General features: G+C 39.0%; 1 protein-coding gene across 5 annotated transcripts in view; it reads right to left on the bottom strand.

Annotated features, from left to right (window-relative positions):
• Window positions 1-6,660: 6,660 nt before the first annotated feature.
• LOC117822586 (focal adhesion kinase 1-like) overlaps window positions 6,661-13,720 on the bottom strand; it is a 79,354-nt gene continuing 72,294 nt past the window's right edge. For 3 of the 5 annotated variants that reach the window (XM_034697404.1, XM_034697406.1, XM_034697407.1), the window contains 6 exons: window positions 13,656-13,695; window positions 13,008-13,111; window positions 10,444-10,599; window positions 9,747-9,827; window positions 9,500-9,585; window positions 6,661-8,853 (listed from right to left, as the gene is read on the bottom strand). In XM_034697404.1, coding sequence (XP_034553295.1) covers window positions 8,727-8,853; window positions 9,500-9,585; window positions 9,747-9,827; window positions 10,444-10,599; window positions 13,008-13,111; window positions 13,656-13,695 — 594 coding nt within the window. In that variant the 3' untranslated portion in view covers window positions 6,661-8,726. Of the gene's footprint in view, window positions 8,854-9,499; window positions 9,586-9,746; window positions 9,828-10,443; window positions 10,600-12,793; window positions 12,803-13,007; window positions 13,112-13,655; window positions 13,696-13,720 lie in introns of all 5 variants that reach the window. The other 2 variants (XM_034697403.1, XM_034697405.1) reach the window with 1 other exon arrangement.

Genomic DNA, 13,720 nt, shown 5'->3' with positions numbered 1-13,720 from the left:
TACTTTTAAAAATTCACACTATGTTTTTATAATGTTTTGGAAGCTAAATATGGAGATACTGTATGTTGCTGTTGTTTTCAATGTGCAGTTGTGCACAACATATTTGTCACGTCTGAGAAGAGTGCAAAAACAGCTTTCTAATGGAAAGTAAAGAGCTGAAAAATGTATAGAGTGAACACCATACATTAACATCAGTGTTTATATGTGCCTTTCATTACCCTTGTGCATAAGTGAGTCAAATTTTTCATTGTGACAGTATCTTTACAATGAAAATTGATTAACACTTCATTTTACTGCTATTCTTCAAAAAACATTTTTTAATATAAAGACATGAATATGAATACGTTATGTGACATTGAACTCTGAAAGGTTGTGACAAGACCCCTGCTCAAGGCAGAGACGGAGACCTTTCATGCAACCTGAATTACTAATCAATTAGTTCTGTTTAATAACCTGAAAATAAGTCGGTCAAATTTTTCATTGTGACAGTATCTTCACAATGATGACCGATGCACTCTTCTGAGTCTGTTGATTCTTGCTGGTGTGCACAGATGGAGTAAAGAAAGCTACATTTAGTCCAGGCCCAGCATAGAAGGGCAATTTTTTGTACTGAAGATTTTTCATGTAATCTCAAAAGGGATTATATTTGATGATGGTGAGCACAGGACTAGCACGCCATGAACCAGAAAAACTTGATGCCATCTGTGATGTTTGGGACAAGTGGGTGTGTCGCCTACAGTGAATGTGTATTGCTGTAGAAGATGTGTCTGGGGATAAGTGCCTGGCCTCCTCCTGAGGTTACTGTGCCTTCAAACACTCGTGTGGCATAAAATCTGAGTACAAAATATTTTATATCAGCTTTACCATACAAGGCCCTGCAAGGCATTCTTTTTCCAACTCTACTGATCATCGTTGCTGCCAAAGCTACTTTGTTTATCAGGAGAAATACCAGCACAGCCAGCAGGCTAATTATCATTGAAACTGCTGGACTGGTTTCTGTTCAGGAGCAATCATATCTCACTCACATGCTGCCTCTAGTGTCTCTGAGTGTGTGTGTGTTTATGTCTAAGAGTCTGTGTGTTTGTAAGGTCTTACTGACTCCAGGACTGTGTAGAAATCCTCACTAATTCCAAGTGAGGTTTGGGTTTTGCATTATGAGACACATTTTGATTCACATAAACTCAGTGTTTGATGGGTGTGTGCTGGGTGTGTGCTACTTCATTCCTCATTCTACAGATGTGATATGACAAATGGTGACGTGAGTGCGGTCAGTCTTTCTGGGAATGTTAAAAAAATATCTTTATAAGATCTAAATATTAATCCAGTGAAAAAAATCACATCATGTAATACTGTTGTATTACAGTTGTTGTACAAAAACCACGAGCACCATGTTTCTACAGTAGCACAGAACTGGCAGACATTGAGACGTTTCAGATGGTAAAAACTTCACAAAGGTAGAACGATACTTATCATGCATCATTATTATAAAAACATTTAAAAAAACCTTCTCTGATGTTTATGTTTCATCCTTTTTCTTATTCAGTCTCCTGTACGTGTTCACTAAGGGTGTTGTTTCAAAGAAACAGGAGCTACCTCTTTACCACAAACAAGAAAGCCAGAGAAACCTGAAGAAGTCCTGCAGAGGCTGAATATGTTTCAGTTTACTCAAGCTTTAGCTCAATAAGTCACAATGTTTGTGCGCGTGTGTGTGATTGACGGAAGATAAATAAAGAGAGAGTATCTGTGAAACTAAAGGAATGTCCAACTGACACAAGGGAGGTGACATTTATGAGATGCTTTTAGTGCAACGCAGTGATGGTTGATGATGATGTGGGTGGGACTGATCTGATCAAGTGCTCCTGGAAAACAAACAAAAGAAACCACAGACACAGTCATAAAACACACACATAGAGCAGACACTCCTGATTTGACAGCAGACAGTTCAGGTTCAGGCAGTGGACGCACAATGACACCTGTTAAAGAGATGCTGCTCAGCCTTGTGCTCCTCTCCCTCTTCGTCTCACCTGGTAAGAAAACTTTTAATTTCACATACTGCAGTGGGGAAGGGGCAAAGGCCAGGGGATTTTTGGACACCAGGGTAAGGCTCCATCAAGACATTAGGGTTGTAGGCTGGGAGCAGAGATATAAAAGGGGATCTTGGGAAGGCACAAGTTTCTGGGTTCCTGAAAACATCAGAGAGGAAGTAAAATTACTGCTTCATTCTCGAAAAAGTCCAACGCAGTATACCCTAAAATGCCAACTGTGAATTCAAAAGGACTTGAAATTTACTCTCTACAGTATAAACATATCAATCAGGTTTTTCTGGTGGAAGTTAATTTCAATACTTGAAAGTGTACAGATTTCTTCAGTGTAAACTCTGTGATTAGGTACTTCTTTTTCTAGTACAGCTACTAATTAGGTTATTTGACATGTGTAGGCATGCCACTTAACCCTCATTGTTTTTATCATTTGTTTTAGAGTTAATGTAGTCATGCTGTAAATGTGCAACTATACCATCTAGTTTAAATACAGACTGAATATAAGTAGGAAAAGTAGCCATCGGGAGTATTAGATGTTTGTTTTTGTTCTTCTTACAGTATTCTCATTCCATTCCATTTACATATTAAACGTGCACGTGCTTACTGAGATGCACTGGATGAACAGAATAGGTTAGCTGAACAATAACTCTGAAAGGGAGGAGCAGTATTCAGCCTCCTTTTAATTCTCACCAGTCTTTATAATTAAAGAAGCAAGCATAACAAGTTTGGACATTCCATCTTTGGGAGTAGCTGTCTTTCTATTTTAGGGGATCTCTTTAAAGCATCTTGATAAACAATAGGCTACTGGAGTTCTGTAATTTTCCTCATCTGGAGCTATTTTGAAAATACCTGGTGAATATCAACCTGATGGAGTCTGAACATAATTCTAACGGCTAAATTTTGGGCATTGTTGTTGACAGAAGTAGATAATAATGGGGATGACTTGTATTCCAATTGCTTAAAAATAAATCCCAAATTCAACCTTTGTACAAAATCCTGTCACAAGGCAGCAAAAACTATAAGCACCAAGCAAGTTGAGTCAATTCTATTCGATTTGGCTATGTTTTAAAGTACCATTGTTGATATATTCTTAAGTCAACACAGACTTCTAGATCATTTTTTTTCTATTTAAAGGCCCTAATGAGGAGTTTTTAACTAGCTGAAAAAACAGGCTGAAACTGATACCTTCTCTCTAGTCATTTTTCATGCATGAAACGGGTCTGAGGGGATAGGTGTCAGAACAGATTATTGACATTTCGCTTTAGAAACACCCTTTTTTGGCTGTTTTCATGGCAAATAATCACATTGTGTGATTATTCGGAATGTCAAAGGACAACAGGATGAGGTTATTGTGTGAAGACAAGAGATAAGAGGTATCACTTTGTCCACAAGGGGGCGCCAGAATCGATACAACCCAAAAGTTCCTCACAGCAGCTTTAGAGTGACTGCAGAATCCACGATAAATCATCTGGCATTGAATCACTGAATGTAATATGAAAGTCTGTATAATCCATGTGAACCTATTCATCAAAAACCAACCAAATAGCTCTGATAAATAACCAAATGCCAGAGCTAGATCTATTGGATTTCTGCTTTTGTTAAATTGTCAATTAAAATGATGTGTACTTCTTGAAATCATGCACTTTGCAGTTATGTCTTATTTTAGATTGAAAAAGAAAATCATGTCTCTGTTTTTTGCTTTCTTCCTCATGGCTGCAGTGCTGTCACTGGACTGTTATGTGTGCAGTTCTTCTGCCACTAATGAGGACTGCAATCAGAACACCCAGGAGTGTCCGGCAATACAGGACACATGCATGACCATAGTCGACATTTCAGGTAACAATAAAAACATCCAAAGCAAATCTGAATCTAAAGTGTCTTCAAAGCACCGGGTCTGGTTGGACCATTCACAGTGCAGTCATTACAACTGTGTGAGCACATATTACTTGAGTCCAAACTTACACCAACATCCTGTATGTGTGTTCGTCGCCCAGGTTTTTCCAGAATCATAACGAAGCAGTGTGCAAGACAGGATTTCTGCTTAGCATCCGCCGCCTCCGCCTCCGTGGACTCAAACGGGAACGGAAACATCGTCAACTGCTGCAACACTTTTAATTTGTGTAACGTCAATGGTGCTGAGGCTATTCACATTCACACAGCACTGCTGCTTCTGACTGTAGGTGTGTTGTTCCTGATGTCACGCTGATGTCAGAGGAAAATGCAATGATGCTGTCTAGAGCTAAAAACTGCTGCTCTGTAAGGAAATATGTTTGGATTTATGTCTGGAAATTGATCCGTATGGACTGCATTATTATGTAATCTTATGCAGGCATGGACAGGCCATCTGGCGTACCGGGCAATGCCCGGTGGGCCGACGCACATTTTTGGGCCGGCCCTGGGTTGTCATAATTTAACCCAAAAAGTACATTGTAACAGCTACTGTTTGTTAAATGTGTTCAGTGCAGATGTTCCTAATTCCTACAGTGTTGACAGTTAGTGAAGGCATCAGTGAGCGGCACGCAGTGCAGCAGGAGGGAGGGGCTGAGGTGTGTGAGTGAGTGTGTGAGCTGGAAGGACGAGAGACAGCGCAGGTGAAGTTGTTAATTCTTTTATTTAATCATTTCGTTTTGTTAGTGGGCGTGGTCACGGCCGACAGGGACCAGTTAATAAACCTCTTGTGTTCACTAATCGGCTCGTCATCATTGCAGCGTCCGGACGGACGTTACAATATTATAAATCATTTGTATCGACCGCGATGAGCCATTTGTTGATTTATGAAAAAACAATGAAATTTCTCAGACTTCCTCGGCCCACCCCTCCCCTCCTGCTTGACCTAGGTTATCAAATTTTGCCATTAGAGCTGACAGGAGTTGGAGAGAAGTTAGTGGACATGGATCAACAACAAAAGCGCAAGGGGGGGGGGGGGGGGGGGGGTACAGAAAAGCTGCGAGATAAAAAGCTAAAAACAAGTGGACAGCAATATGTGCCAAACTTACTGCCATGTTTGCCATTGCCACCTCAAGTTCGACTGCAGGTGGCCCCCTGTCCCCCAGGGGTGTTCCAGGGATGTACCTTTCATTGGTGTGGACTTCTAAGGCATTCTTCACATTTGTAAGTTTACTATACTGTATACTGTTGTTATGTGTTCTTGCTACCATCCACCTGGATGGTCCTAAAGCCTACTACTTTTACAGAGTGACTGTAATGAATGCAACCATCTATTATTGCATTATTTTAAAGACACCAATACTGTCAATGTAAATGTTTTGAAATTGTCTCATCCTCACTCTTGACCCACTTGTCCTCTCTTTCTCTCCCTTTGGAGTGGAGGTTTGCCTTTCCCTGATGTGGAGTTTACATGTGTTCTTTTTCTTTCATTGTGAGTTTATTAAATAACTCTTATTTGCATTACAGAAGAGACAGTATCAGATGAATCTAGCATATCTGACCTCACTTCTGCTTTCTGTCTGTCATGCAGCCTTCTGTCTCAGCATAATGCAAGTACAAAATAAGCTGTTATCTCTCTGTTCACCTAAACATTATTTAAACTATACCTTAACTGATCCCTGCTCTCTTTCTTTCCTTTGTCTGCCTGTCTCTGCATCTCTCTCTCTCTATCTTTCTCTCTCTCTCATTCTCTATGTTTTTCATCCTTTAAGGTGCCACTTTGATGAGGAGCTCTTTATTTTACAGGGATATATGGTCTTACTGTGGTCTTAATTGTGTATTTGTATAAACAGTATATTTCATTAAACATTGAAAAGACATCTCTAGCAGTGTTTCTTTGACATCCACTTTCACTTCAAGATGGGAATTATGACACTGTGGCCATCTCTCCCAAGATGAAAGTCTCTGTGAGTAGTGAAAGAGCGTATCCATTTTTTAACATGGTTACTCTCTTCCATGTGTGCTGCTGCGCTTTAATTTAATTTTTGAAACAACACATATATCCTCTGGTATGTTGTGTGCTTTCGCATATCGTATCATGGTGGGCCGCCATGGCCAAAAATGCCTGGGCCATTTTTTGGTCCCAGTCCAGCCCTGATCTTACGTAATGTAATGTTTTATGTAAAGACTGTTTAGATATGTAATTCTGTTGGAGACACAACTTTGTACAACTTTGTACACAGCAATATTTAAAATATTGACTCTGGCATCCTTTAGGTAATGGCATGTTAATGCTAATTATGGTTTGTTTGAAGAACCAAAGGTCCCTGCTTGTAGATTCTCCACACAATGCCCGAAAATGTCTTTACAGGGTGTAAATGTGACGTTCAAAGACACAAATAGTATTGCTTTTAAATACAACACTGAGACTCTGAAAACAAGAGTATTACACGTTTCTTCAGTAGACATGTATCTGCAAGTCTCTGAATGCTTTGATGAAAATACTAAAATGCTAGTGTCCTGTGGAACACTGATAAAAAACAGACGTTATTCTCTGCAGACCTTTTCCTTAAATAAATTTTAACATGATTCATGTAAGGGCCACACCACGAAGCCTCCCTCACACGCCACTATCTGTATTTAAAAAACTGTCTCTCTATGCGATCAATTTAAAACAGGAAATGAAGTGCTTATAAATAAATATGTATCATGTATAAGAAAACAATCAGTCTGATTTCAATTTTTTCATTATTTTATTTCATTGTTTTTTTCCTCCTATTTGACAAGATGGCTGGTTTAGCCCAGAAGACAAAATAAAAACCAGTGTTTACTAGTATGAGTTCTGTACAATTTACCAGTGATACACACTAGTATAGCTTAACAATATACCAACATGAGCAGATTTACGCAACAACAAGATGATAAAATAGATTGTTTTTTTGTTTTTTGACGATTTTTTTTATCCCTATAAAACACAGATCACTCATAGTATCATTGCTGGCTGAACGTGGAAACCAATCTGGGTTTTAAAAGGGTAAAAGAAAACGTCAATTCATTTTTTTTTTATTTTGGTGCTGTGCAAATATGCTCTCTCCATACCTGTATGTCATGCTATACCAGTACAGTCACCAGTATATTTTATTTAGCAGTATGTCACACTCTATGTGGGGTCAGTATTAACAAAGACACAAGTGATCTGCTGTATTTTCAGGTTTTTCTTCTGGTCATGTGGCTCCACATTTCATGTGTGTTTGTTTCCCTGTCGTAAGGAGGGAGATATTTAAAGAGTTAAACCTGACAGAAACTGGGATTCAGAGCACAAAGGATCCAGTAGTGAGGTTTGTCTGTGTTCCTTGATGGTTGGGAGACAGTTGAAGGTGTTGTGTAACTCCTATTTCAGCAAAAACTGAGCACTATCTGATTGTAGGTGAGACGGAGGGAAGAAGAGGAAACTCTGCTCACAGAAATAAGTCATGGGTCAGGCTCAGTGGCCAGTCTGAGACATGACGTCCTCTTTTTCTTCCTGGACGAAGAGAAAGTATCCAGCTGCTCAAACTTAATCCTCAAACCCACCTTCTTTTTTTTCTTTTCTGTTTGCTCATCAGTGTCAATGATTGGATTGATTATCAGTGGAGGATGAGGATGATGGACTGCAGGAAACAACACAAAATAAACACGGGGCCAGCCGACAAAAAGGGTGGACTAAATTGAGTGCTGTAGGGAGTTTCTGGTCTGCGGTGTTTACCCAGACAGAGTTGGATTCTTCACATTTGGAGTCTTTAAAACCTGCTCAGAGACAAGCTGAGGAAGACTTGAGGAAGGACAGGAAAAGAACAAACAGAATGTGCAAGAGAAAAGTCAGTGAAAAAAGAGGAAAGAAGAGGATTGTGTTTTCTCTCTTCAGGCAGCAGACCGGTGCTAGCCTGTCCTCAAGTTTTAATTCCTTCTTCTCATCTCTCCCTCCGTCTCCCTCCGTCTCCTCCTCTGCAATTTCTGAGTCTATAAATAAAACCTGGTGAGACGGAGGGCAGACAAGAACGGATGGAAGAGAGAAAGGGAAGGAGCAATGAAGGGTGGGAGACTGCTTCTCCAAATGCAAACATTTGTTTGGTTTTGACCTCATTGAAAATCTGAGTCAAACACAACCTGTAAAATATCCTGCTTGATCTGCTCTTTCAGAGATCCATGACAAGGTGGAGGTATTCGACTGCAGAGAAGGTTCACATCCAAGGGGGTTCAAACACAACATCCACAAATGTACTGACATGGCTGCTGGCTGATGTCTGAGTCCATTCTCACAGGGAAGTTTCATGCAGATATGTCGCAGATCAAACACAGTCTGATCAGGTACTGTTGACTTTGCTTGAGATCCACCCGATGTCAACAGTATCAACAATCTCTCCAATGATAGTGTTGCTGTCAGAGGTTGTGTAAGGTTTTTAAAACCCCAGGAATCAGGCCCATCTTGGGTCCCTCTTTATATTCCAGTTCAATGAAAGAGAAGCTGCCGAGTCCCTGATTCAGGAAGTGTTTTTGCTCTGTTCTTGTTTTGGGAAAGTCACAGTGGTGGAGAGTTTGACACAGGATTCAACATCTAAAGATTCTTCAAGGTCTGCTGTAAAAATGTAAGGGCCGCTGTTTCCTCCTTTTATATAAATAAGTCAGCTCCGACAACTCCTGGATAACATTACTGACGTCACTCAGGAGTCTTTGTTATTACTCCTCCACTGCTAACAAGAACCATAAAGATGATGCTGCAGAGCAGACCGCCTCCTGATGGTCAGCTCGGCTTTCGTGGGGCTAGTGTGGGCGGGATTGAGCCATCATCTTGAGCCGGGATTGGTCGATGACATCCAGCAGGTTCTTGGCATCGACTGCAAGAGCATGAGCAGCAGTCAACATCTGCTTTTTATAGTCCTGCTGGAGGCTAGAACAGAGCAGAAACACATACATGTCATATCATCTAAAGTGATCATCACTAAAATATCAAAGAGCTATGTTGTCAGAGTGACTTTGGCTCCTTCCAGTGGCTGCATCATAAAGCCACTGCTGCAGACTAAAGATGTCTTTCACTATGTGTTTAACTATTATTTCAAAAGTACATCCACTATCCTATATGCAACATAAGATAAGAGAAGTTATTACTTTATTGATCCCGGGGGGGATTCAGTTGTTACAGCAACCCAGACATAAGTACAATCAACAAGAAGTTTCAATAAGTAAAATAAAATAAAACAAAATAAAATAAGTAAAAATAAAAATAGATAAATAAAGATAGAATACAATTTAGATATATACAATGTTACAAATGGATTGAATTTAGATTAAATAACAGTAATTACAGGCAGTATCAAAAATGATTCAGTAGTGACAAGTTGACATGGTGTGATTATGGTCTGGTTATGACCAATTAAGCAATAGATACAAATAAATATGGATATATAATATGACCGTGAGTTGTAGTAAACAATAATAATGTAATATAATATAATAGGAAACTGCCAAACATGGGGCATTTAAATCAAACCATTCTTTCTCTTTATTCTATGGTTTATCAAAACATCTGAACATACCTCGTCATCACATATTGTTGGGCTAACTTCATTTTCCCAATCAGCTCTGCCAAGTCAGAGTTCAGAAGTTTCTGTGCCATCTCGATCTGTGAAAGAAAAACCCCAGTTACATCTCATTCTGATATCCGCCAACAATAAAGCACATGTGTGATAACCAGTGTGAATAAGATCCTTTATTAACACTTAATAACAACAGATTTAAAAAAATTAAAGTGTGTGCATGTGGTAAGTGAGTGTGTGTTTTTACCTCTCTGTGTGTACTGGCTGGGAGTTGCGGTAAAGTCTCGTCCACTGTGGCCAATAATGTCCTCAAAGCTAGACCCACATCCTGGAACACACACAGACACAGACAGGATTACTCAGGAGAAAATGATCTCAACAGAAAGACAATACATTTGGGGCGGGAATTCAAAAATACTGTATAAATATTTGAATTATTAATATTTTTTTAAAGGTATGATTTAGAAAAGCTGATTAAGATAATAATGTTTATTTCCCATATAGCTAGACATACACATAACCAGTGTGGAGTAATCAAGCGGCAACCTCCGGCCTTAAAATATGAAGCCCATGCAAAAACTGCAGTTCATGGAGCGTCCACTTGAAGCTGGCAGCAGAAACACCGGAAACCACACACACACCCGTCAGATCTGTCGGGCTATAGATGAATCAGACAGTTCATCTGGAAGAAGTATCATAATTCCGCCCTCTGTGGAGCCCCACTTTAGATTTTAATAAAAACAAGGCAACCCAGTGGTATGCGGGAAAACAGCATTAAACTGTATTAACAGAACAGAGTCTTTCTGATGTTTTTAAGCTGTAAGGTCAACGTTTGCAGCTTAAGAGAGACACATACAATAGAGAAACAAACCTCAGAGACATGCCTCTGTGGAGCAGACGATTAATCCAAAGCACGTAAGTGAGTGTCAGAGTATCTCGCTTACCTTCACCATAGGGACGTATTCCTCTGGAGGAGCTGGTTGAATCTTGCTCGACATCTCGATTACAGCTTTGACCAATCCCGTCACGTTTTCGTACACTTTGTCATTGGAGCGGTCCAAATTGGCAGTCGGAGGCGGGCTTATCTCTTGTGGCTGCAGCTGAACCAAGGGAGGATACAAATCAGTTAGCAACAGGTTGACTGAATAAACATGAGCTTTAGGTTGTGAGTGAAGGACTGAGCAGTGAGACGGATTAACAAATATAGGGTAAGACAATGCTGATAAAATTAGCTTCATGATGTCTACATTGTAAAAACTGTAGAGTGAAATAGTTCATCCTCACTTCAGGGTTAAATTCTAAAACATTTTTTTTTAAAAGTATTTTCAATGTACTATGAATCTAAATGGGAAAACGTTTTTTTTTTCGTTAACATTTAAGAGACAAAGCACTCAAGCCACTCTGCTCGGCTTCGTGGGTGAGAAATTGGGATGCAAACAAACAGGATCTTACTTTCAAATATAAAAAGGATTTTGATCAACAATTGAGATTGTAAAGTTGAAACACCAAACTCACAAAGTACAAACTGTGACACACAGACAGATAACTCAGTCAATGATAGAGTGAAAGGATGAGTAAATGAATGAATGAAAAGGTTATTTGTTTATTTAGATCAACTGATATGAATTAAAACAATGAAAGAAAGTTATATGCTGTTCTCCATGTTTGCCACTAGATGGCAGCAACACATGAACTTTACGTTCTCACAAAGGAGCAGCTGTGGCCAAGTTAGATGTCTCGAAGTTCGCAGTTCGATCATTGAACCCCAAATTGCTTCCCCTGTTGGTCAGCGGTGTGTGAAAATGTACGAATGAGATTCGCTGATACTATTGGTCCCTTACTACAGCAGCCTCTGCCATCATGGTGAAAATATGGTGTGGATGGGTGAATGTGACCAACACTGGTCTTTGAGACTTTGACTTTGAGTGGCCAATATTGATATTGACGGGTGCTTTACATAGCAGCCTCTGACATCAGTTTATGAATGTGGTGTGAATGGGTGAAAGTGCCATGTAATGTAAAGCACTTTAAGTGGTTAGAGGACAAAGTGTTACATAAATGCTGTTCATTTATCATTTACATGTTCTCTGTCCTTTTTTGTCTTTTTTCCTCTTTCCAGCATTCCTAACTCCTTAATCCCTGTTTCTAAATCACACTCCACCCACTATGTTCTCTTAAAAACACTGGACCTTGTTCGTTTTATCAGCTGCTCCATGATCCAAAACTACAATAAGGATTATGTGTCTGATGGGAAAACAGAAAAAAAAAAATTATATATATATGTATATATATATATATATATATATATATATATATATATATATATACACACTACCAGTCAAAAGTTTGGAAACACCTTCTCATTCAAGGGTTTGTATTTATTTTAATTATTTGAAACACTGTAGATTAATACCAAAGACATCAAAACTATGAAAGAACACACGTGGAATTATTTTATTCACAAAAAAGTGTTAAACAAAGCAGAATATGTTTTATATCTTAGATTCTGTAAAGTAGCCCCCTTTTTCCTTCATGACAGCTTTGCACACTCTTGGTATTCTCTCAGTCTGGTTCATGAAGTGGTCTCCTGGAATGGTTTCTAATTAACATGAGCCTTGTCAAGAGTTCATTTGTAGAATGACTTGCCTTCTTAATGTGTTTGAGACCATCAGTTGTGTTGTTCAGAGGTAGGGTTAGTACACCATGGATGGTCCTATTTGACTACTGTTGTAATCCATATTATGGCAAAACCAGATCATTCAAAACATTTTATGTCTTCAGTATTAAACTACAATATCAGAAATAAAATAATTAAAATAAATGAAACCCATTGAAAAATGTTTTATTTTATAGAATATATATTTAATAAAATGTTTTATTTTATATAAATACAATTTAAAAAATTGATCTTTTTGTTTTGAATAATTCCTGTTTTCCCGTCAGACACATTATGCTTATTGTAGCTTTGTTCATATATATTTACACAGAGAAAATAAGGTTTTCATCCTTGCTATAAAAACCTCATGATCAGGAAAGTCTTTGTTCAAAATGTGGTCAGATGTGACTAAAGTAGAAGTAAAAGAACATTGAGTATTGGATATTCTAGGGGAAAAGACAGTGGAGATAAGAGTGTTAATAAACAGATTTAGTCTACGTTTGTTTATAATAATGCTGCACAATTTGATTGGTTGGACAGAAAATCGAAACACATGGATGATGGAGCAAATCAATGAAGGCGTGTTTAATTAGCAGACAAGACGCACAGTAAACACACACAGGCAGTGTGCTGCTTACCCGCCAGGGCTAGGGGTCAACAGTGAGGCAGAGTGCATAGGAGGAGGAGGAGGAGGGAGAGAGGGAGCAGCCAAAGAAGAAGAGGAAAATAAAAGTCAAATGTTAACACTTAAAGCAATACACAACATGCAACCTGTAACCGCTCTACGCATGTTTGTGAGTAGGTCTTTATTCTCAGGATGTCTGTGTGTGTGTTTTGAATACGAGTGTGTACCTTGACTCCATCGTTGTAACTATCTCCAGTATTTAGACAGGCTAGACTGCCCACTTGGCACTGGGCTCCTGGGCGAGGTGGTTTCTTTGGGGGCGCTGCATGCTCTGCAAAACACAATTACTGGGATTTTATTGGGTCCGTTATTGAGGTTTAAAATGGCAACTTCAAGTTCATCCCCTTAAAATCTTGTTTTGCTTAATCAACATTAAAAATCCCTTTAAGAATCAGTCAATAAAAATACAAAAATTCCCCTGTTACTACTTGAAGATAAATGCTTCTTCTGTCTGCGCTGCTTGCAGAGTGTGTACTTTCATGCTCTGAGCACACAACATTTCAAGCTTGACATGCTGTCTGAGTCCCTGTAAACAGAGGTTGGTTTGCTTGCTAGGCAGCCAAAAGGCTGCAGAGTTCAAAATCAAATTTGTCATGTTGTGGCAACAGAGTTTAAACTCTAAGACACACATATACAGCCTCTGTGTATGGTTGTAGAAGGAGATAGAGAATCCGTATACAGAGGCTGAGAAAGAGCTATGTAATGTTATATTTGAGAGCTACATACTTTTTTAAGATTTAGAGACAGAGAGAGAAGAGAGAATAAAACAATTGAGGTTGAGTGGCCATAATTACAGACAATTATAGGCCTATTACCTGTTTTGCCAACGGGTTGGTATATGTGCTGGTTTCCCGTCTACACACACACAAACAAACAACAA

This window comes from Notolabrus celidotus, chromosome 12 (assembly GCF_009762535.1).
Source record: "Notolabrus celidotus isolate fNotCel1 chromosome 12, fNotCel1.pri, whole genome shotgun sequence".
Taxonomy (NCBI): Eukaryota; Metazoa; Chordata; class Actinopteri; order Labriformes; family Labridae; genus Notolabrus; species Notolabrus celidotus.
Note: the sequence above shows the minus strand (reverse complement) of the source record. Positions and strands in the feature narration are given on the sequence as shown.